Source organism: Athene cunicularia (genome assembly GCF_003259725.1).
Source record: "Athene cunicularia isolate RWA chromosome 3 unlocalized genomic scaffold, athCun1 chr3_part1, whole genome shotgun sequence".
NCBI lineage: Eukaryota > Metazoa > Chordata > Aves > Strigiformes > Strigidae > Athene > Athene cunicularia.
The window spans coordinates 121,534,392-121,556,588 of NW_020799097.1; the positions used below are offsets into that span (position 1 = coordinate 121,534,392).

At 38.9% G+C, this 22,197-nt stretch overlaps 1 protein-coding gene across 3 annotated transcripts; it reads left to right on the forward strand.

Annotated features, from left to right (window-relative positions):
• The first annotated feature begins 1,318 nt into the window (after positions 1 to 1,318).
• On the forward strand, positions 1,319 to 20,301 carry C1D (C1D nuclear receptor corepressor). Of its 3 annotated transcripts, none has more exons than XM_026845039.1 (5): positions 1,319 to 1,440; positions 10,318 to 10,464; positions 11,796 to 11,862; positions 12,334 to 12,389; positions 15,261 to 20,301. In XM_026845039.1, exons 2-5 carry the CDS (start codon positions 10,318 to 10,320, stop codon positions 15,435 to 15,437), a joined length of 447 nt encoding a protein of 148 aa, XP_026700840.1. In that variant the 5' UTR covers positions 1,319 to 1,440; the 3' UTR covers positions 15,438 to 20,301. The 3 variants fall into 3 exon arrangements, with proteins under 3 accessions (XP_026700840.1, XP_026700842.1, XP_026700841.1); XM_026845041.1 differs by lacking the exon at positions 1,319 to 1,440 and adding an exon at positions 1,564 to 1,753; XM_026845040.1 differs by lacking the exon at positions 1,319 to 1,440 and adding an exon at positions 8,086 to 8,281.
• Positions 20,302 to 22,197: the final 1,896 nt, after the last annotated feature.

The following is a 22,197-nucleotide window of genomic DNA, read 5'->3' on the forward strand; positions in this document are numbered from 1 at the left end:
CTCTTGCAGCAAGGAAATACTAATCTGTCACCTTTTGAATGCATAAGGAAAGAGAGAGTTTATTGTTACAGTGGTACATACTGATGCTCTCGCATGCTGTCAGTAAAGTTCTCACTTCATAATTAGCAAATCAGCAATTAGACAGCTATCAACCTTTCCTCCTATCAGCATAAGACCACTCTAACACATGCTGTGCAGACCAATCACCTTCTCGTTCACGTGCTGTTCACACAGAGGTAACTTCTCACAGTTCAGGACTTTTCACAGAATCACAGAATCATCTTGGTTGGAAAGGACCTTTAAGATCATCCAGTCCAACCATTAACCTCACACTGATCGTTCCCAACTCCACCAGATCCCTCAGCGCTGGATCAACTCGACTCTTAAACCCCTCCAGGGACGGGGACTCCACCCCTGCCCTGGGCAGCCCATTCCAACCCTCAAAACCCCTTCTGGAAAGAAATACTTCCTAATACCTAGTTTAAACTTTTCCTGGAGCAACTTGAGGCCATTCCCTCTTGTCCTGTTGCTTATTACTTGGTCCAAGAGACTCATCCCCAGCTCTCTGCAGCCTCCTTTCAGGGAGCTGTAGAGGGTGATGAGGTCTCCCCTCAGCCTCCTCTTCTCCAGACTAAACCCCCCCAGTTCCCTCAGCCGCTCCCCATCAGACCTGTGCTCCAGACCCTGCACCAGCTCCGTTGCCCTCCTCTGGACCCACTCAAGTCATTCAATGTCCTTTTCGTCGTGAGGTTCCCAAAACTGAACACAGTAATTGAGGTTTTCCACAGTTTAATGTTGCAGATGTCCGTTGTTTTTCCCTGCCACCTTGGCACAACTCAGCAGTTTCTTATCTTTCTTCCAAAGCCTGTTTTTCATCAAAGCCCAGCTGCTTCTCACAGGCTGTGCAAGGCTGACAGGCCGATGTCTCTCACTGAGGAACGCGGTGGGAATTGCAGCCCATAACGCAGTTAGAAGTGGAACCCATTGGAGGATGAGATGGAGCCCCCCCGACCCCCTGCACACAAGGGATCTCTGGCACCAAGGGATCTAAAACCAGGGGTTTTCCCTTTTTCCAGGGAGCAGCTGGGAGTGTTCGAGAACAGCCGGAGACACACCGGCTGTCCACCCCCTCCCCTTAGCCGACCTGGCCGCCGAAAAACCCCTTTTCTGCCCTAAAAAGCGCGGGCCCGATTCTCCTTAGCTCGGGCCGGAGGCGGCTGCCCCACGTACCCACACGTCACAAGTTTCCCGCCCCACGCAGAGGGGCGCGGTACACGCTCCCCTCCCCACCGCCTTCCGTCAGCCGGAGCCGCCCCACGGCGGACACGCGTGTGACAGCGGCCGCCCCTGGCGCTGACGTAGCCGCGGCGCGCCGGAGGAGGCCCCACCCGCCGTCGCTCTCCCCCGCCCCACGCGCGGGGTGAGGCCGCCTGCCCCGAGGTAAGAGCGGCTGCTCCCGCCTCCCTGTGTCCTTATCCCGCGCGTGGGGCCGAAGAGGCGCTTCACGCTCCCACACCCACCCGAGATAGGCCTGCCCGCCTTCCCCCCCACCCCGCCGGCGGGTGGTGCGGGGCGGGGGGCCCGGCGTAGGGAAATGGCGGCCTGCCGGTGGGGCGGGAGTTGGGGAAGGCGGTCGCATGGCTTCGTGGGGCCTTGGGATTTCTCAGAAAACGTTTGAAAAAGAGGAGAGTCTGTTCGCAAGGGGGTTATCTCGGCCCCGTAGGTTTTCAGTCTGTTGAGGAGAGACGCGGAGGTGAGGCCGGCAGAAAAGGCGCCAGAGCGGGGCGGTGTGCTGTGCTGTGGGCAGCAGGCCTCTGCGGGCCTGCGAGGGTACAGCCCGCTCCCTTAGGAAATCCTGTGACCAGTCGGGAACTCGGATCAGATGCTAAAGCCCCATTTTACCATGTCATCTTTCACAAAGAGGTGTTAGGGCAGGAGGTTTTAATTATAAACTGTTGGGTTTGCATGCATATCTGTTTCACCTGGTATGCAAGTGTATCAAGGAACCTGTGTGTGGCCCAAGAGCTAAACTTGGGTTCCAGGGGAGCTGTAAGTCAGTGTTAAACAGTCCAAGTTGTTCTGTTGTCACTGCCCCAAATAACTTCCCAGAACTGAGGGTGGAGTTGTGTGCAGTGCCGATTTTGTTAGTGAGCAGTTTAATGCATGACTTTAGTTAACAATGAAAAAGAGAATATGGCTTTTCTGCTGGAGTCATGCTTGAGGATCATTGTACGTAGGGAAGGCCGTACTGCAGACAGTAAACGGTTATGTTCCTATTAAAAGCCAGAAAAATAGTGTTGCAACTCAAGGAGCCTTGAGAACCTGTTAATTGTTGTAAGAAGAGGATGTTTTTCAGAGAGAAAATACAGTTTGCACGTACAGGCCATGGTTAAAATAGTTCAGCAGGACTCTTCCCTTAGCAGAAGGGTAGGTGATACTTAAAATCACTAAACTCAAGTACTTTGTAATAAAGTAGATCTTGTCACAGTTTTCTCGTGTTGCTGCAAATGTGAAGATATCCCCTTCCTTACACTTTGTCACAGCTTTCTGACAGCAAGCATGGTTGCTGCTAGCAACTTTGAAGGGACTTTGACTTGCAAATTAAATTTGAGATTATGCTAATTAAAAGGCCTCATTTTTGAGACAAAAATGGAAAGACTTGATTGTAAAATAAATCAAAATTGAAAGGTGTCTGGCACGTTTCTTGGCTTTAGAAATATAAAAGAACAGTTCCAATGTAAAATACTTGGATATTGCTAATCCTGTGGCAGTATGACCCTTGCTAAAGAAATTGGAAAGCAATTAACACAAAAGCTGTACCCCAGAACGTGAGAAACTTGAAAGTGATAGAATTCTTAGGCTTCCTATCAGAAATGTGCAGAAGTCACACAAACCTTTCTAATAAGCGCCGTTCTCTTTTAAGTGGGTTAAGATTTTTAGAATCAGTTTTTATCAGTGCCCAATTGGTCTGCTTTTCATGTAAACTGCCTGCATTTATTAAAGATCTTTTTTAATGGCAGCAGTACAAAATTGTAGGATGTGTATGGAATGGTGAACTGAGAAAAACATCAATTCCTTTAAATAAGTAAACTGCACTGGAATGGTACTGCATGGTACCAGTGGGCGCCACAGCTCCAGGTGGATGTTGCAGAACCAGAGCTGGAAAAGGTGGCACAGAAATAAGAAACTAAGGTGTTTGACTGAGGCGTAACAAAGAGAGTGAAGGTTAACTTCAGAGGTGATGCTAAGGGGATGTGGTAACAGACTATGAAAGCTTTGAGATTGCAGACTTTATTACCTTTGTTTGAGCTCTCCGTTCACTATTTGCTTTTCTCCACACAGGCTTGCAGTGAGGCATTCTGCTGGGCCTTGGGACACACACCACTTTTAGCTATCCCTTCATGCACGCAGTGTTTCCCATGTATGCTGTTCTGTAGAAGCTCCTTTTTTTCTGTGCTGGGAAATTACTCAGTTTCCTGTTTCTCTTCTTCCTCTATTTTCCAGGTTCTTTATTCTCCCTTCTGTGTCAGGCTGTGGTTACTGCCTTGCCCTTTCTTCCTGTGCTAGACCAGGGTGCATCTATCTATTCTCCATGCTACAATGTTTTATTTCATCTATTTCAAACCCTGTGAAAACTCCATGTTCCCACATGAGTTTTCCCCATTACTCCCTCAGTTTTGTGATTTTTTTTGCACATCCCTTTTATTTTCTTTCCTGCTATTAGTTGGTCTCCTTTTTGTCAGGTTATCAGCTCTTAAATTCCATTTAGGGAATAGTTAGAAAATATTTTCCCTGTTTTTCTCCTGCTTCAATAAGATTGATGGTTAGAACACAACATCCCACAGTTACTGCTTTATATTCAACCAATAAAAATATGGGTAAATATGGTTCTAATAGTTGAACAGAGCCTTGTTAGCACAGTGAAATAATGGACAGCCAAAAATAGATTGGGGTCGCTGTTCTAAACAGTAGAGAAAGCTACTGCATGAAGTGCAAATACAGGAAATTGAATTCTGATAAAAGGAAGTACTTTTTCACGCATTGTGGAACTAGTGGCTAAAGGAAACAAAGGAGGTCAGCAGTTTAAAAGGATTAAGAAATTTCTTGGCTTTGATTCTGGATATTCATGGTGCTGATACCAGTGGAGAGTGGCAGCAAATTTTAGAAGAGGCAGTATACTCCCATGTTTTTAGAGTGTACAGGAGCTATAGACTGGAGGCAGGTTATTCCCCGTTGGCTGCAAATTTGGCAGGATAGAAGTATTCAGTATTGATTGCTGTCATGAACAAAAACCCACTGTGTATAAACTGTTTTGTGCAAGGAGACAGTATTTTTCTGTACAAGTTCTTGCTAGATTCAGTGCTACCAGTTCAAGATGTACAAATCTTAACATCACTTTAAAGCCTCAGTCTTGAACTAAGCTGTGGTAGCATAGTGTGAGAGCTTTTATGAAAACTTCTCACTGAGAAGTGTTCCAGCCATACCTAAAGAAAGCTGGTTTTATCATTGTACTTACTGATGGGTGTCCTGACAGGTTGGAGCTGAACAAGAGCCAGAGTATGTTGGATTTATTCAGAAGAGGAAACAACTGTCATCAAAGACGTGGAATCTAGGATGGTTGATTACAGAGAATAAAAATATTTTATGAATCATGCAGGTCAAGTTGAAGGTTTATGTCAAAGTTGGTTGGTATGGGTGTGGATGGGGCTACTGTGAATATGGGTGCTGAGATACCTGATTTCTCATGTGATATCCACCATGGGCTGAAGTGTGAGTGTCAAAAATACTATTCCCTCCCTTTAAATTTTAATTTTTGTTTAAGATGGATCAGAATAAACTTTGCAGATTCTTTCAGGCTCAAGAGACTTTATCTCAGTGGCATCAGCAAGAGCCTGATGGTTGTGAGCTGTTTTGTAGGGTTCTGTGCACCCTACAAATTGAGATGCTGACTGGAGCCTAACTTCGAAGGCAGGGCTAAAAATGATTGCTCGGCAGTTGCCTGTTTGTAATATAGTGCAAAGTGTGCATTGGGTAACTACCATGGGTTGAGTTGGGATATTTTTAAGAGGATCAAGATAAGCCTGTTTGTGCATACTTGGTATTTCATGGTAGGCTTAATTACTTTTGCAATGGAAATCTTTCTTGCAAACAAGATTGTGAGTCGGCGTTGCAAGAGTGCTCTGACTAATTGTACTGGATGTGCTCTCCAGCTGCCCTGAGCTGACTTGAAAGGCATTAGTAGCAAAGCAGATCTGTGGGCACAGTGATGGCTAGTGGGCAACTAATTATTTATTATGCAGCAGTAATGCTGAGGAGTGTCTGTCACAAATTAGAGCCTGTCGTACTTAGAGTTTTGCAAACACGGAATGAAGTGGATTTCTCTGCCCAGCAGAGGTTTGTGATCAGAGATCTTAGTCATGATCTCTGGTAGCTTTAAATTTAAGATGTTTGTTCCTCGTTACTTTGTTGTCCTGTAGCCACAGCGAACTACAGCGTTAGAGCAAAAGGGACATCCCTGCTGCGCTTGCACATCAGCTACATTCACTGCAGGTTGTGAGTCAGAACTCACAAGAGGGAGGACAGTGTTAGTTTTTAGGAGCTGACAGAGATGGTTTGTCATATTGATGTTGTTAATGCATTTGTTTTCAATTTGAGAGCATTTTTATATGCCCTGACCAAAAGGGTTTGGGTTTGTTTTGGCTTTCTCTGTATAATCTGTAAATATCCATGAAAAGAAGGAAAGTCTAATCTGATTTTTGTTAGGTGAATAACCTGAAAAAATAAAGAGTTGAACTTAGTATGAAGACAAGGCCTTCTAGCACTTAGGAAATAGGTAAGAATTAACACGAAGTGAGTTGCAATATTAAGCAGAATGAAGGATGCTGAATTACTTTTGTCTTCTGTTTGCATGTTACAAAATATTTCAAATACACGATTTTTAACCTGAACTTGCAGTTTTAATTCCAGTTGAAAACCATGTGCGTGACACTAACACCGAGCATTTTTTAATTCTCTCTTCTGGGGTTTCCTATTGCCATGTTGATATATGCATGTAGCTTCCATTATTTTCACCATGCATCTTCAGCAGAATCTCTCATAGAGGTACCCAGGGCCTAATTAGAGTTTATATCTTTCAGTATGACGGATACAGTTTTGCTGAGGGGGTAGGTAGGAAAGGAGGTTTGGTTTTGCTTTTTAAGACAGCTGGCAATTATTTTCTAAGGCTTGTGCTAAAGCACCAGATATATTCAAAGATTATTCTCAAAAGCCACCTGCAAATTGTCTGCAGTTTCCTTTTTTCCTTTTCTTACCTTTGTATGCCAGTCATGGGCGTGTTTTTCTTGAAAGGAGTCTGCTGGATTCTTCTCTTTATTCTCCTGAAGATAAATATGAAAATGGACGATTTTGCTAGTTGTATAGTGCACAATTATCTGTATTTTGTTTGTTTTTATTTAAACTTCCTTAATACAGCATTTAACTCAGTTGGATCTTCAATCAGTAGCCACATTAGCACTATGGCAAACTGCATCTGATTGACACCTCTTTAGTCTTTTTTATACAGTCTGCAGAAGATGACGTATTTGCTCTTGCTTTGTCCTTTCCATATTTGTGTCTTTTATGTGGTTCATAATGCCTGATATTTCCCTCTCTTCCCTTTTTGCAGGTTGAGTGTATTACTTGCTCTGGTTTAGACTATGTTGATTGGAGAGAAAACAAGGTGTTCCTTGTTTCCTTGCAGAATTTTATATAAATATAGTCAGAAATTTTCAGAAATTCCAGACACTTCAGACATTTTCAGAAATTTCAGAATACTCAGAAATTTTCCACCTGTGGAAACTTGTTCTGTTTGATCAGACTTAAGAGCAATGAGTAAGTTTTCTCATGAAAATGGTTTGCTTTTGTGATTCGAGTCCTTTTCTTCCTCAATATATTTCTCTTTGGTTCTGTTTTCCCAAAAACTACACGGCAGTTTTTGAGCTCAGGGTTAAAAGGGAAAGTTGTTTCTAGTAGACAGATGTTATGAAGTCATACTGCATTTTTCATTGCTATTTGTTTGCCTCTGTGTCCTTAATCAAAGTAGGTCTTTCCTCTTCTACTTCATATTTATGGATTGTGAACTTTTCTTTGCATTCTCAGAATCTTATATATATATAAGATTTATATATATGTATATCTTTTATATATATATATATATATATATATTTATAAAGTATTCTCATCATGCACACAACCACAGATTATGTGTTCTGCATCATAAATGTTATTACTTGATAATGAAAATGCTGTCTTATCCTTATTTTCCTTAGACTTTCCCATTATTCACAAGCTTACCCAGCATTTGTGCTGACCTTAATTTTTTTAAGCGGGATCTCTGTGCTAAATTTGTTTGAAAGTCAGCAAATTCAACAGTGAAAACCTATGTAGTAAACATCGACTTGTTCAAAATATATAAACACTTGTAAAATTTTGAGGAAAATTGTGTTTGTGGCTTAATAACTGAAATGTAACTACTGAGGGCAGTATAGCCTTTAGGTATGTTTAGAGAATCACCAGTGTGGTCTTGGTTCCTCCCATCCTTGGCTTTGTCATTCTGCAGGTGTGACTGTGCAGTCTGTGTGTTGATTTTGGCAGAAAAAAATTTGTGGAGTTTCCGGTGTACATGTTTTCTAATGTAGTATAAGTTGGCTCTTGTTGATTTAATGTTATCAAAACTATTTTAGGCTGTTGACTGCTGCCTTATTGTTGGCATGTGCCAACACTGTAACATATCCTGCTTAGAGATTACTAATGCTGAAACAACAGTCTAATGAAAAGAGAGAGGTCCCTACGCAGCAGGAGTAGGAGCTTGCTAGTTCCTGTTGAAATGAACAGAAAACACAAGTTCAACAAATTCTTCCTTCTCCCTGGGCAGAAGGAGTGGACTTATCAGATATGAAGGGTACTGTACACGGGCTAATGTGCAGCCTTGTTCCATTGAAGGCTGGTGCATTTTTTTTCCCTTTCCTTGCTAATTGCGTGTAAAGTAAATACTTTGTGATACGAGGGGAAACTTAATTCTTTTTGGTTCATGAGATAGCAGTTACAGAAAAATATATTTTGGACTGTATCTGTTGTCTTTCCTTCTATCTTCCCATTCTTTCTCTGTCTCATTCTTTAGGTCTAGCTTGGGATATTGGAAAGAACATCATATAGGCTTTAGTGACTGTTTATCCTCGCAAGTCTGGAAAACAGCTTGAGTTAGTTTTGATTGATAACACATTCCTGCTACAGGTTTTTGTTGGTGAGTTTTTTCTTCCTGCAGTTGTTGGTGCTGGATGCCCTGATAAAGGGAGGCAGAAAAGTTGGAATTTGTCACTACGTTCATGCCTGTCTGTCAAATTAAGACTATAGTAGATTAAGTATTGTAGTGATGGTAAACTCTGTAGATGATTTGTTGGATTGGATTACACCTCTCTCCCTGTATCTGTAAGTACAGTAAATGTGTATTGACAGACACCTTCTAACCAAGCTTATCTGTATTAACAGCTGGGGAAATCTAGATTCTTCTGTAGCTTTGAGTGGTTTTTATACTGTATGATATGACTAAAAGTTAACAGCAAACATTGTTTCTGGGCTCTTTTAATCAACCTAAGAAAGGTGATTATAATGCAGGTGGCCAGATCAGAGCGAAATACAAACTATTGTAAATGGCAGAAATAATCATATTTGCTATTTTGCCTTTCTGTGGGCAGCATCTTGTAGGTTTAGCTCCACTTTCTCGCTTAGGTTTGCTGCAGCTGGCTGAAACGGTGTTTACATGTGTGAGTTACATGCTGTGGTAGGGAGGGGACCTTCAATATGTCATAGTTAGCACTGTGATTCTGTACTCAATCCGAAAAATGGCTCTGACCAGGATGAAAAGTCATGCAGCTGAGTAGGATTATAATTCCAAACTATGCAAACAATGGCAGTGAAACTGAGCTTGTTAACTGTCTGATCATATTTCTGGAATTACACTGGTGCGGTTAAAACTGGAGTTGCAGACAAGCTTGAGTAGCTCCACACGGTTTTTCTTCCCAGTCTTTCTCCTGTTTGGCCGCCAGGAGACATATAAATAAAGAGAAACCTCTCTCACACATACCATGCTTTTGCCAGGAAAAGGGAAAGATCGAATCGTTATCTAAAACAAACTCCAGTGATGTGACAGCTGTGTGCTGTTTCCTTTGCTGTTTGCACTGGCTGTGTGGCTTGGTGTCCATAGATAAAGTTGAGTTTCTCCAATTTATGTTCCTGCCCTCTGTACTCAGCAGTTGGGTAGTGGGATTATCATGCTGATCCTGGGTCAGAAGGACTGCAGTGATCCAGGTGCTCCCACTGTTCTTGATGCAGCTCACCAAATGGGCAGGAAAATAATCTATTTCTTCTCTTCTTTCCTTGTAACAAGTTGTTGCTCAATCAGTAGAAGTTGTAGAAAATAACATAGCTTTAAGTAACATTAACTCCCCAAGATGATAATATGTGATCTATGATTTGAGAGGAATTAAAGATATCGATTGTAAGCCAGCAGCCAGAATGCTTGGCAGTAGCTGTGCCATGTTACTGTGAACACTGGGATCAGAAAAGGGAGTGCTTTGGGATTTTTCACATCTTTGATTCTCTTGCAGTTGCTATGTATGGATGTGTGTACGAGATTTCCAGAGTATTCTGAAATCCCCAAATCAACTCAGCTTTGTTACTGGTAGAGTTATATCGCAGATTATAATACTCCATTGAGAATTCAGAGGACTGCATTCAGGGTTCACAAGAAGAATTTCTTGGACCAACTCCTAAATTTAGCATTGGAAGATGTAACTGACCCTGACATAACCGGTGCTGCATAACTGTTTTAAAGCTGAAGTAATGTCTGTTCCTAAGACAGGCTGAAGCTGTATCTCTGGTGGTGGTTTTTCTTTTTTTTAGTGTCCTGCCTGTTGCTTGGTATAGCTCTTTATATACTGTGATTTATAGAGCAATTCTTTTAAACAAGCAAATAATTTCTTTCTATCACAGACCATAAAAGCTAAATACTGGTTTGGGACTGTTACAAGAATAGGTACTACAGTCATGTAATTTGTAATGCTCCTTCATGCCATTTTGCACGGTGGTTAGGAGATATCCCTGAAATTACAGGACCTTTAACTGTGTCACTGTTGACATTACCTGCTAGAACTCTTCAGAAGTAAGCATTTCTTATAACGTTTATTGAATGAATGCTAATGCTTTGGATTGTAAAATACAGTCTTTTGACTCTGTAGGGACTTAATGAAAAGGATTATTAGTTCTGTTTCCTCTTTCCAGATGGAAATGTCAGAAGATGATATTAATACAGAAGAATATCCCACTGAAATTCATGAGTATCTTGCAGCATTTGAAAAATCTCTTGGTTCTGTAGATGAGATGCTGAAGACAATGATGTCAGTTTCTAGGAGTGAGCTTCTCCAAAAGGTAACTTCCCTTTTGACAACCTTTTTGTTATTAATACAAGAACACCTGGGAGCCCAAACTGAAATAAAAGGGTGTACTAGGCTAGCCACTGCACAGAGAAATAACAAATATGACACTTCCTACCCTTGATACCTAATAGTGAAATTCTTACATTTCTAAGATATCCAGACAGCCTTACAAACTAAACAGTGAAATATATGGTCTTCCAAGCTGAAAAGTGATGATCGTACCAGTGAGTCATTTAGGTAGGGGACATTCTGGCTTATTCCTGACCTTCCTTAAAGTGCATGCTGAGCGCTCTTTCATAATGGAGAGGTCGTTCACATTTTTGACTGAGACCTTTTCACAACAAAGTTAATGGAACTTAGTATACCCAGAAGGATGTAAAGGTGAATTGACAAGAGTAAGAATTGATCGGATTCTGGAAGTCTAGACTTGAAGAACCTGGTGCTGTCTCCTCTAGCTATGTTATAAGTCTGTAAAATGTGGGTTTTTATTGGGGCATAAAGACAGAGCAAGGCACTGCCCAAAGACTTCATACAATCCTTTCCATCTTTTAGCATTTAAAGCCTAACATGTAAGTTCTTTCTGTAGGGCAAGAAAGAGCCAGCACATGAGGGAACTTCTTTATCCTCTGAGGATTTCTAACACAAATAAATTATGAAGAAAACAGTCTTGACAGCACCAATCTTTTGACAGTATCCATGTTAGAACTAGTGAGCTGTACAATGATGTTATCAGAGTTTCTGGAAATCCTATAGGACTAAAATAATAAATTGACTTTGACAGTCAAGGAAAAAAAACCTTCATTACCTTTATTCTTCCTTTGCTTTACAGCCCTAAGTATTCCAGCATGCATTGAAAATACAGTCTACCTTGTGTAGTGCAGTTCACTGATTGTAGCATACTATATTCACATTTGAGCTTCAGAAATATTAAGACTTTTTTTTTTTTTTTTCCCCTCCCATTGATAGCAACAACTATTTCGAATTAAGTTTCTGTAGAAAAATAGAGACTTATTTCTGACTACAGGAACAGTAGTCTTAAGAGCTATGTGCCAAGGGGTTTTTGTGCTTTTGGCCATATGGGACTGTGGCATTGAACATTAAACTGGAAAATTACATGAATGCTTGCAGAGGAGAGAATGGTTCTGTGGTGGCATGGAAATAGCCATAGACGTGGTCTCAGTGAACTTGTGGTGCAGAAGCATGCTCGTTCAGTGTGGTTTTTTTTTTAATAAGTATATTCACAATTATAACACATGCATATTACTAAAACCTGTGCACATCTTGCCTAAAAATATGCAATGTGGTTGTTTGTTTTCATTCTAGTTAGAGCCTCTTGAGCAAGCAAAGCTGGATTTGGTTTCGGTGTACACGTTAAATTCAATGTTCTGGGGTAAGTATGTGGTAGGAGTTAAAAGCAGTGTTTATAATTGCTATTTGAACACCTAGACACCTGCAAATATTAAATAATCATATTTCATAACCAAATCATTAGAAACTTGTAATTACCCTGAGGACCCAAGTTATTGCCATCCGTAGAATAAATGATGTTGATACTCCAAATCAAAAATTGGCATTTGCAGAAGCTGACTTTGTACATGCGTGAGGATGTTTCTTTCTGCTTTTCCGTGGCAACCTCTTCTGTCTCTTTAAGAACAGAAAGTTTAACCGTGTTAGATGTATTTTTTTCTTTTTTTAGCTGCAGTATATGATGATAATAATTTGTCAGGTACTTAACACTGTTAATGCAAATTCTTATTAATGGTTTCATGTGGAAACTACTGTGTTCCTACGTGACTTATTAATTGGGTCCTCAGTCATGACAGCCTTCAGTTTCAAAAAAAAAAAGTTTTTTTTCTTGCAGTGTACTTGGCTACTCAGGGAATCAATCCAAAGGAACATCCAGTGAAACAAGAACTGGTAAGATTCTTACACTGCATGCGCTGCAATATCTTACTTGCTCAGAACAGTTAACTCCTATAGAAATAAAAAAAAATGTTTATATCTACATTTAAAATTGATATGTTGCCATAATAGCAGGCATATGCTACATGGTGTTTTATAACTGTTCATATGCCCTGGTGGGCTCTCTAAATTAAGAAAGTCATATTTTTAGTTCCAAACAGTACTGTCTAAAGCAAAGCTGTAGAGTCTGCTGAAATTAGAAAAGAACAAGAAGATGAATGGTGTCATCTTTTCTTCACCTTTGTTTGAGAACTGGATTCTGAACAGAGCAGTTTTTCACTTGTATCTGTTAAATGGAAAAATGTTACATGTCTGATAATAATTTATAACTTCCAGTATGGCATTTTTTTCTTATAAATACTTGGAATCATGTTAATCTCTCAGGCTGCCTTTTCTTACTTTTGTATGACTCTAAAAGTATAGTGTGGTTGATTTACTAGCAAAGACGGGAAAGAGCCCCCCCTCCCCCTTCCAAGTCCTCCATTAATTCATTTTCTCAGCAGTAAAGAATCCAGTTCAGCAACAAAGCTAAAAGCTTTTTTGGCACCAGTTGTATGTGTATTGTCCAGTAATTCTGCATTAGTGACATATTTACAACGTATAATAAATCTTTTAGGTTTATCTTTATATTCCATTTAGATGCATGACTACAGTGTAGAAGGCCAGCTATCTTGAAAATTCTGCTGACTTAAAAAATCAAATCATTTAGCCTGAAGAAAAAATAGAAATCAAAACTTATAGCTACCCATTTTAATTCCGGTATAAATGAAAATATTAAATCTGGGCAATCGTAAAATACTTCGCTTAAATGTAATCCTTACATAACCAGTAGAACGGAAGATAGAACTGAAAAATGTGGAAAGCTAGCTTGAATAACAAGAATACTTCTATTTTTAATTTTGTGAGGTTTTCACTAGTCTAGACTGTATCATATTAAAAAATGAATCAGTTAATATTTCATGGGCTTTCAGTCAGTTTCTTGTTCCTCCTATATTATATAGTGTCTGAATATTGTGTTAATTTAGCGATACTAAAAAATAACTTTCACCGCTTCTGCTGTGGATATTTTATGCTGGTATTTTACTTCACAATTGCCAGTCGTTTTAACTCTGAAGAATGAGTGAATTATCATAGCCTATATTCTTATCCAGTTCTCTTTTCTTTTTACAAGTATGAAAGTGAATGAATGCACATTCCTTCCTTCCAAGAGCATTGTGATGTTCTTATTCATTCATGTGGAAAGGGAATAAAATAACCCCTGTTCTGTCATGATTGTTTTCTTTTTAGAATTGCTCTCCTTGTATACATAGAGGGAATACAAGGGGATTCAAACTATATTAATAAAACTCACATTCAAGCTATCAAAGTTCATTTCTTTTGTCACGTTGACATTTGTCAGCTCCTTTTTCTCATGTTGATACATGCAGGTTTGCCATCTGTTCTCATTAGCCATCTTGATCACCGAAGAAATACTACAGTCTATCATGATTTCAGACCCTGTAAAGCTCTCCTCGTTAACACTGTATTTTTGATACAGAAAGAGTGGCCAACTCTTTAAACAAATCGGTAGCTTATAATGGTCACTGAAGAACTGAAAATCAGTTCTATAGTGTAGGTCTTGTAACTTTTGTTCTGGACTGAAAGAGCTATCAATGGCTGTGTGAGAAACGTGTGGATTACATAATACCAACATTTATTAGTTAGCAGTATCCATAAATGTTCTGGTAATCCATGTTTACAATTCAGGTATCTGGTAGAGTGCTATATATATATATATGTTACTGCTGTTTGTATTGTGATGACAACTCAGGGCCCTAGAGTTGAAGGCCATAGTAGGATAAATACGTAGACATGAAATCTATCAACCAAACTTAGAGTAATTCTGTAAAATACATAAAAGGGTCCTCTCTAGTCAGTAAAGAGAAGCAGGCACTTTACAGAGGGTGATTCCCATCTTAGAGGGGTTTAGTTACCCTCTCAAAGTAATTTTCTTTATTAATTGCAGAAGTAGATGAGGATGAGTAGGCACATAAAGGAAACTGTTAACCTGGGAGGGTATTCTTGGGTGAGGCTGAATCCAAGCCATGCTTTGTTCAAAAAAACCCTTATACACCAAATGAGTATGGTAGGCTAAGATGGCAAGAAGATAACCCCTTGAATTATGGAATGACAGAGGAACAGGCATTTTTGTTATTTATGGTCATAAAAGGAACTTCTGGTACAACTGGAAATTATCAGACTGCCTTAAATAAGTTCATTGATAAGTCCTCTTCAGGATCTAAACCACAAGACTTCTGCGTAATTGGCTGTATAATGCTTGTAACATCTTTGATTTTGTGTAAGATACTTTTTGGCTTTGCTTGGATATGCAGAATTTTCCTTTGTTTTTCTTTTTGTAGACAGTATTCAGGTAGTATAATTCATCTGTAAAGATGTCGAATACTTAAGTATTACTTTGCCATCTTTAGGTAGGCCAAACTCCGAATTCAGTTCAGTGTTTTGTTTTCTAACTTTGCTTGCAAGAACAATTCTCATTTCAATGCAAATTAAATGCAGAGTTTTCATCTCTGTAGACTTCATGTTCCTATGACAGTGGATGACACGCAGATATTAGTGTGGTAGGTAACTGTGATGGAAAATCTGCTAAAGGGGAAGCCACCAGTTTGCAAAGAGCCTGGTACATATATTTAAATGGTGCTTTTTTTCTAGGTATTATAGTTACAGAAATGTATAGTGTGGAGAGCTTTTACTCACTGATTTTATTTCAGCAGCAATCTTGTAAGAATGGTGTGAAATATACTTTTTTTTTTTTTTTTAATCCCTTAGGAGAGAATAAGAACATACATGAACAAGGTCAGAGAAATTGCAGACAAGAAAAAGGCATCCAAACTCAATAAAGGAGCTGCTTCTAGATTTGTAAGAAATGCACTCTGGGAACCAAATGCTGAAAAAGAACATACCTCCGAAAGTCCTGCTAAAGGGAAAAAGAGAAAGATGGACTAAATTTTTGTTTCCTCTTATATAAATTAGAGACACCTAGAACTTATTTCAAAATGTGTTTCGAGTACTGTATGGATCTTGCAGAGGTGCTGTATAGCACCATCCTGATGAAGATCTACTTAAGAATTTTACAGGATTGTATTTTGTCTAGAACACTTGTCACTGAGGTGATTGCATTGTATGTGCATCTGAAGGTGCCATTTGATATGGGAGAAGTAACATTTCATTATTAAAATGATAATGACCTGACATACGCTTGCTGGTAATAGATACTAGTGATGTTTTTCTCACCATGCCTAAGAATTCCGTTGTTTTTACTGCTGAATGATTGACACTTTTTTTATATGTCCTTAATCTCCCAAATATTAAAAAGTCTCAAACAATGCTCTCCAGTCTGTGGTATTTATGAAAGAGCCATGTTTACTTTCTCATTACATCACTGTGTGAAATGCTGTATTTATAGACTTTCGTAAGGTTTATTCACTGTGTTAAACTGTTTCCTTTTCAGCTTCTGAACTTGAATGTATGCCATATTCCCTTACTTCTGTTGCTTCTGAGAAAACCAAGCTTCAAGGGCCACAAGCAAACAGCCTGGATTCCACTCTAAGCCACTGTGTCTAGTCAATGGAAAAAATAGATATCCCCAAAGGGCAATTTGTAGGGTCTGAAAGGAGCAGGCTGGGGACAGCTATTAGGAAACGGCACATGCAGGAACTTGATTGGAATTTTGGCTGCAGTGTTTATCCCTTACTGCTGACAGAGAGAAAGAAATGTGCTCTGAGTTGGTCGGAGCGTGGTCACCCATTGCTATTTCTCAGATCTTCATCAGGGAAAGCATTCTCTGGTGCTGTAAAAACTACTGCTCTGTATTCCAGATAATCCATTTGTTTTTCTCAAAATGTGAATCTTAGTCATTTTGGAGGGAAGGTGTGTTGGTTTCTTTAGAAGAACCTCCCTAGTTCATTTTTCAATACACTGCAAAGCAAAACTCAATTATCTGCCAAAAGCTACTTAACAATTAGCGGTCACCTAACTACTTACGAAGGAAAAATAATTTAGTTCACTAAAGTGCAGCTTAGGTAGCAGTCTACAAAACTGGTTAGGAAATCCTGTTAGTATGAAAGACTAAATAAGAACAAATGAATCCAGTATACCTATAGTACTGCAAGCTGAATCATGTACAGTGGATGGTTATTGTCCTCACAGAGTTGTACTGCATCATGCAATGCAGAATATGAACTAAATGAAATTAGGTGCTAAAATGAAGGTCCTCTTGTCATTGACTGTCTCAAAATATATATTGAAAGTAAAAGTTCAATACATTGACAAGTTTATTAAACTCAAATAATTGTTGCATATCTCCAGAAACTTTTTCAGTGACTGGTATAAATTTACACATTTTTGGTCATGACAAATGCTTTGAATAAATAGCATTTCCTTCAATCCAACTAACAAGATAACTTGATTACATAGATTTTCATGTAGGTACCTAACTTTGCTGCCTCAGATCTACAGGACTGCTCATGTGAGTATGCATACCAAGAGCCCACAAACATTAGCCAGCTGAAAGCTAAAATGAGAATGCTTTATTTCTACAGTTTAATGTCATGGTTATGCCGAATGAAAGAGCTGTTGGACTCTGGAGTGCAATGCAAAAGACCCAAAGTATGTTCTTGATCAAAGATAGCAATACTTGTGTAAAGCGGTTCTTCTCTTCGTGTGCTCAGTAGGTTTGGACAGAGTTTATTTGGAAGTCTGTGCCTTTTCTCTTATACCCCTTTCAACCTGATACTGCAAATGACAGCTGCAGACTATTAGAAACAAAATTTGGCTGTAGAGGTCTGTGTGTGCAAAGCATGAGGTTCAAATATTAATCTCAAAACCATCAATTTAAAAAAAGAAAAAAGGCCAGGTGTCCTGTGAATTAATTGGGAAAACAATAGGATAGAAGTGGTCTGAAGTGGCACAAGCCAGAGCAATTTAATACAGAGATTTTCTGGGAGATAACGTCTTTTACTTTGAGAGGCATTGTCTTGAGGAAATGAACAGCTCAGCTTGTATTTATGCACAGTGATGTTAATTAAAAGGGGATTGAAGGACATTTCCATTACATGATTTTCCTCTTAAGCTTCAATTATAGCTTTTGTTTTAAAAGGATAATTTCTGAAAAGGATCATAATTCAGTGTCCAGTAAAGTACACAGGTTTCATTGGTAAATGTTTAGACAAGAATAATGCAAGGCTATTAGCTAAGACTTAACTGAGGTAGAAGTCCATCTGGTATAATGAATTATATACAGGTATTTGGCATTTGTGATAGGGCAGTTTAAATAGATGTAACAAATACAACTTTGTAAACTTTTTTTTTTTTTTTTTAAGGATTGTATAATTCATTATGTCTGTTCACAGCCTGGGATTTGTGGCTTTTCTAACACAGAAAACAACCTAGACAGGTGCCCCACAAACTAAGAAGTGTCACCCTTTGCTTGTTACTCACTAATAGCCCTACTAGAAAGAGGCTTGAAATGCTAAATCATGAATGCTGTTTTTTTTGTATCAGTGCAGTGTTTGTGGAACATCTAGACTTGAAGATAGCTATTTAACTTTACTGCTGTTTCAAATGTGAAATGACTTGATTGAACATTGTTCATGAAAGTTCCTCCATGGAGAAGCTACATGACTATTGGAATAACAAATAATAGCTTTCCTGCCTCAAAATAGGAGGCTGGCAAGGAGAACATTTATTGCAGTGGCTGTGTGCGTAAATCTGTATGAGCCATAGTTTGTAGAATGGTTCTATAGGGCCTGAAAGGGAAGGAAAACTGGGACACTTCTAGTCCCATTGCTGAATATAGTGCAGAAATACCAATTCTGCATTAGTTGATGCCAGTGTAATGCAAAGAGTTACTGTTGTAATAGTACATTATTGGTACCAGTGAATTAAAGTATTAATTATTTAAAAAGAACGTTAAGTGTGTGTGACACCTCCCTACTTTGTCTTGATTTTGTTATAAATATATTGTGGGTTAATTAATATTAGATATACCAGCTAAGGGAAGCACTAACAAAATTACTGTTTCTGAAAATGTTTTTAACTAATGCAATGAGAAAATGATGTAAAACTCAAAAGTTATGGTAGAAATATGTATGTAGTTGGACTGACTAGAGTTAGTCAGTGATGTCAAAATTAGAAGTTTTTGTGTTCTGGCTTTTAAGTTAAAAGTGAAAATAATATTTCTTTTGTTAAAGATTGTGTTTTGATAGATGCATTTTTACTGTGTTACCTGTTCTTGGAACTTTTATTGATTTCTAGTCTTTGCACCAAGAAAGTGCTGAGGTGGGCATGTGAAGTTAGTAGCTATGACTAGAATTTGATATGAGGTTGCATGGGGAATTTTCCAAGTTTACCAAGAAAATATGTCAGAATACTTCAGAATTTTCACAAATTTCAAACAAAAACGCAACTCAAGATTTTAAGCACCACTAGTGTTAGTGTTGAATAACTGCATTAAAATAGCAAACAGCACTTAGGGACATCTGAGAAGTTCTGTGCTTGGCAAAATTTGTAGGTCATTGGATAGTAGGGACTTGACTTGAGAAACTAGGTCTTCTCCCAGCTGCATAAAGTTTCTACATATCTACTCCTAGAAAACCTCTCTCTCTGACAGAGGGTTTACTGTGGCTGCTAACAAAGGAGGAATCTTACCAGAACTTAAATTCCCACCCATATAAATGCTAGCCATGAGTTGGGAAGTCAACACATCACCGGTGCTCATTTCTACTCCTTCAGTATTTTTATTATTCGAGAACTCCATCCTCAAGAGTGGATGTTTTATTAAGTCATCCTATTTTTTCCTGGCCTTGAAAATCAATACTAGCATGAAGCTTTGTCAGAAAGTATTAATGTTGCAGTTTCATTGGAGACCTCCTCAAAACAGTTACTTGGAGTGACAGAAGTTAAACAAACTTAATTCTCTCAGAATTAAGAATTTTCTTGGATTTAAGAGGGTAGACCAAAATTCACTTTTTAACTGTGGGGCTGGGACCATTACAAATGTGAAGGGAAAACCTGGTTTTCATAGTAAATGATATACTTTGCCCAGGGGTTGATAAAGACCTGGTTTTGCAGCCCCAGAAGAGGCGACCTTTGTTACCTGGATTAAGGCTTCTCTCAGCTGTTGGCCACGGGAAGGCTTTCAGGAGTTGTGAACAGCAAACTTCAATCTGTAACTGGAAAACGTGTGGAGGTATGTTGGTGTAAGTGGCATTCTGTGACATAGGGTTCCTTCTGGCAAGATCTCACTGAACTTTTGACTCAATTCATGCAGATTCTCTACTGCAAGCAACTGCAAACCCCCCTTATACCTAGAAGAAAACTTTATTCTCTTTAACATCACTCCAAGCTAGGGTATGTGCCACTTTTTTCAATAAAAAAATGAAACAACTTGATGTCATTTCTTCCATCAGACATGGCTGGCTGTTTATGTGTAGCTGTTTTAGAGTGTTAAAGTGTAAGGAAACAATAGCAAACTATTTTTGATGCAATCTGAAGTTGAAAAAAATTAACTTCAGCTAAACAGTGACATGCAAATCGGAATCTAATCGGAGAAATTATCATGAGGCTTTGTGGAAATGTTCTGCTTCTCCAAAAGAGTAAGCCTGACAAACTTCAAGCCAAAGAGTTTCCAACTTAGAGGGCCAAAATAATTGAAACTGGTTGCATCCCAAATGTGAGCGGGTTATTCCTTTGTCATAAACTGAGATCTAAAGATGCCAAAACACGGCGTTAGTTAAAAAGATTGTATATCTTTCTTAGAAGTTTACTTGCCAGTGATTTAACAAAAAAAAAAAAAAAAAAAGTGTTAGGCTACAGCAATTAAGGGGAAATAATGCCGAAAGTAAATAATGCAATTTGTCATTTTAGACTCATACATGACATATATTGGGAAAAAACTACATTGACGTTCTGCAGTGTGACAGTGTCATTTTTCTTTCTGCTAATTTGCTTTGAGTGATACTCCTTGCAGAGTGTTCCAGAAAGTCCATGTGAATGCTTTTGTTTTGTGGATCACTCTTGGCATCCTTAGCATTAGTAATAGTTTGATGGTTTTTTTTTCTTCAATTTCTGTGTTCCAATACGATGCACTACTTGTCATTTTTTACTGATAGAACTAACAGTTTGCCTTTTTGCTGACTTTTAACCTTCCCTGCAGGAGAAGATTACAGATCTGTGGAATACTTAGTGCTGGTGATCTAAGAAGCAGACCTTGAACTGCTCAGTTTTCATCAGCTATACCAAAGGGAAAAGAGCAAAAGCTTGTTTTTACTACTAAGCTGAGTGAATATGGCGTGGAAATCTTGTAATGGCAAGGTATCAATTTTGTAAAGTGATATATTTCAGAGGGGATACTATATTTGACTGTGAATAAAAAGCTTTATAAATGGAACATTTAAGAGGCTATCTTTTACTTTTCAGTGTAGGGTTGCCTTGACATGCATCATTTCAATTTGGCAGCCCCAGCAAATGGATGGAAGCAATTCAGTATGATAATTCAGTATTGCCAAGAGGCTTCTTCTCAGTCTAGTGTGGACACATTCCATGGACAAATTTAAAGCCTATATTAAGTGATAGAAAATGGATCTAATTCGGTACTATGTTGTTCCAGTTTTACATCAAGACAATCTTGATACCAAAGGTACCTGGTTTGTATATCCAACGAGTACATGAACAACAAACTAATTTTCAGGCTAAGGATCACCTCAGATTTGTAGTGATATACCTTGCATAGCAATCATCCAGAATAGACAGAAATGGAACTCAGCTGTGCTTGCAAATAAACTTTTAAAATAGTAATTCTAGGGGCAAATTCTTAGCTGCTGTTTACTGAGCTGAGTCTGTTAAAGTAAATGAGCAGCTGCTGAGTTAGGCAAGTGAAAAAGTTGTCTGAAAAAGCAGTAGTCTTTGGTATTCTCTCATTCGATATGAATGTTCATTTTCATGAATATGTTGTAGTCTTTGTTTCCTAGAATGTTTATGTTTTCTTTGTAACTTGAGTGTTTTTTGGCCTCAGGGGAACAAATTAGCCATTGTTTAAAGCCACAAAGTTACTGTCCCCATTATTAAAATGTGAGAAGGAGAAATACCTAGTAACAAACACTGTCAAGTTGGATAGCATAAACAGTCTTTTTAATTTGTTGCTCTGGGCTGACAAACCGACTCCCCAGCTCACACACAAGACAAAACATGTTTTCTCCTGCAAAGTTTCCATGGAGAGACTGTTTCCTCAAGGCAGTTAATCTCATGAGGTGCTGTCTGTATATGTACACATTACACATCCACCTGCATGTTATATATCTCCTGAATGGCAGTAAGTTCTTCTCTTGGTGTGTTGCAGAATACAAAGTGCGTATTAGTGAAATGCTGTTTTTGGAGACTGGGTATAGCATCACAGGCTTAATTTTCTATTGCTTTAAGTCAGTTTAACTCTTGATTTCATTTGGGCCACACTAGCAAGAATCCAGCACAAAAGAACCGGAAATTTGGCTTTATGTAGGTATGAATGTCTTTATGTAACAAAACCAGCACTAAAAATCTAGCTGATTCTGTCACTGACTTCCAGGGAAATTTACTTGTCTGTTAAAGTCCACTTCCTTGATGCTTTGATAGTGTTTGTTAAGCTTTGTTTGCCTTTTATTATATACAGGGCTTACCACTGATAATTCCACACTGTGCTTCAGCTTCTTATGGTAATGTTCTATTCCCA

Excerpts from the sequence above, each read along its gene's own strand:
- C1D (XM_026845039.1), top strand. The coding sequence starts at position 10,318 with ATGGAAATGTCAGAAGATGATATTAATACAGAAGAATATCCCACTGAA. Across the intron at positions 10,465-11,795 it reads GGAGTGAGCTTCTCCAAAAG|TTAGAGCCTCTTGAGCAAGC; the intron begins GTAACTTCCCTT and ends TTTTCATTCTAG. Across the intron at positions 11,863-12,333 it reads GTTAAATTCAATGTTCTGGG|TGTACTTGGCTACTCAGGGA; the intron begins GTAAGTATGTGG and ends TTTTTCTTGCAG.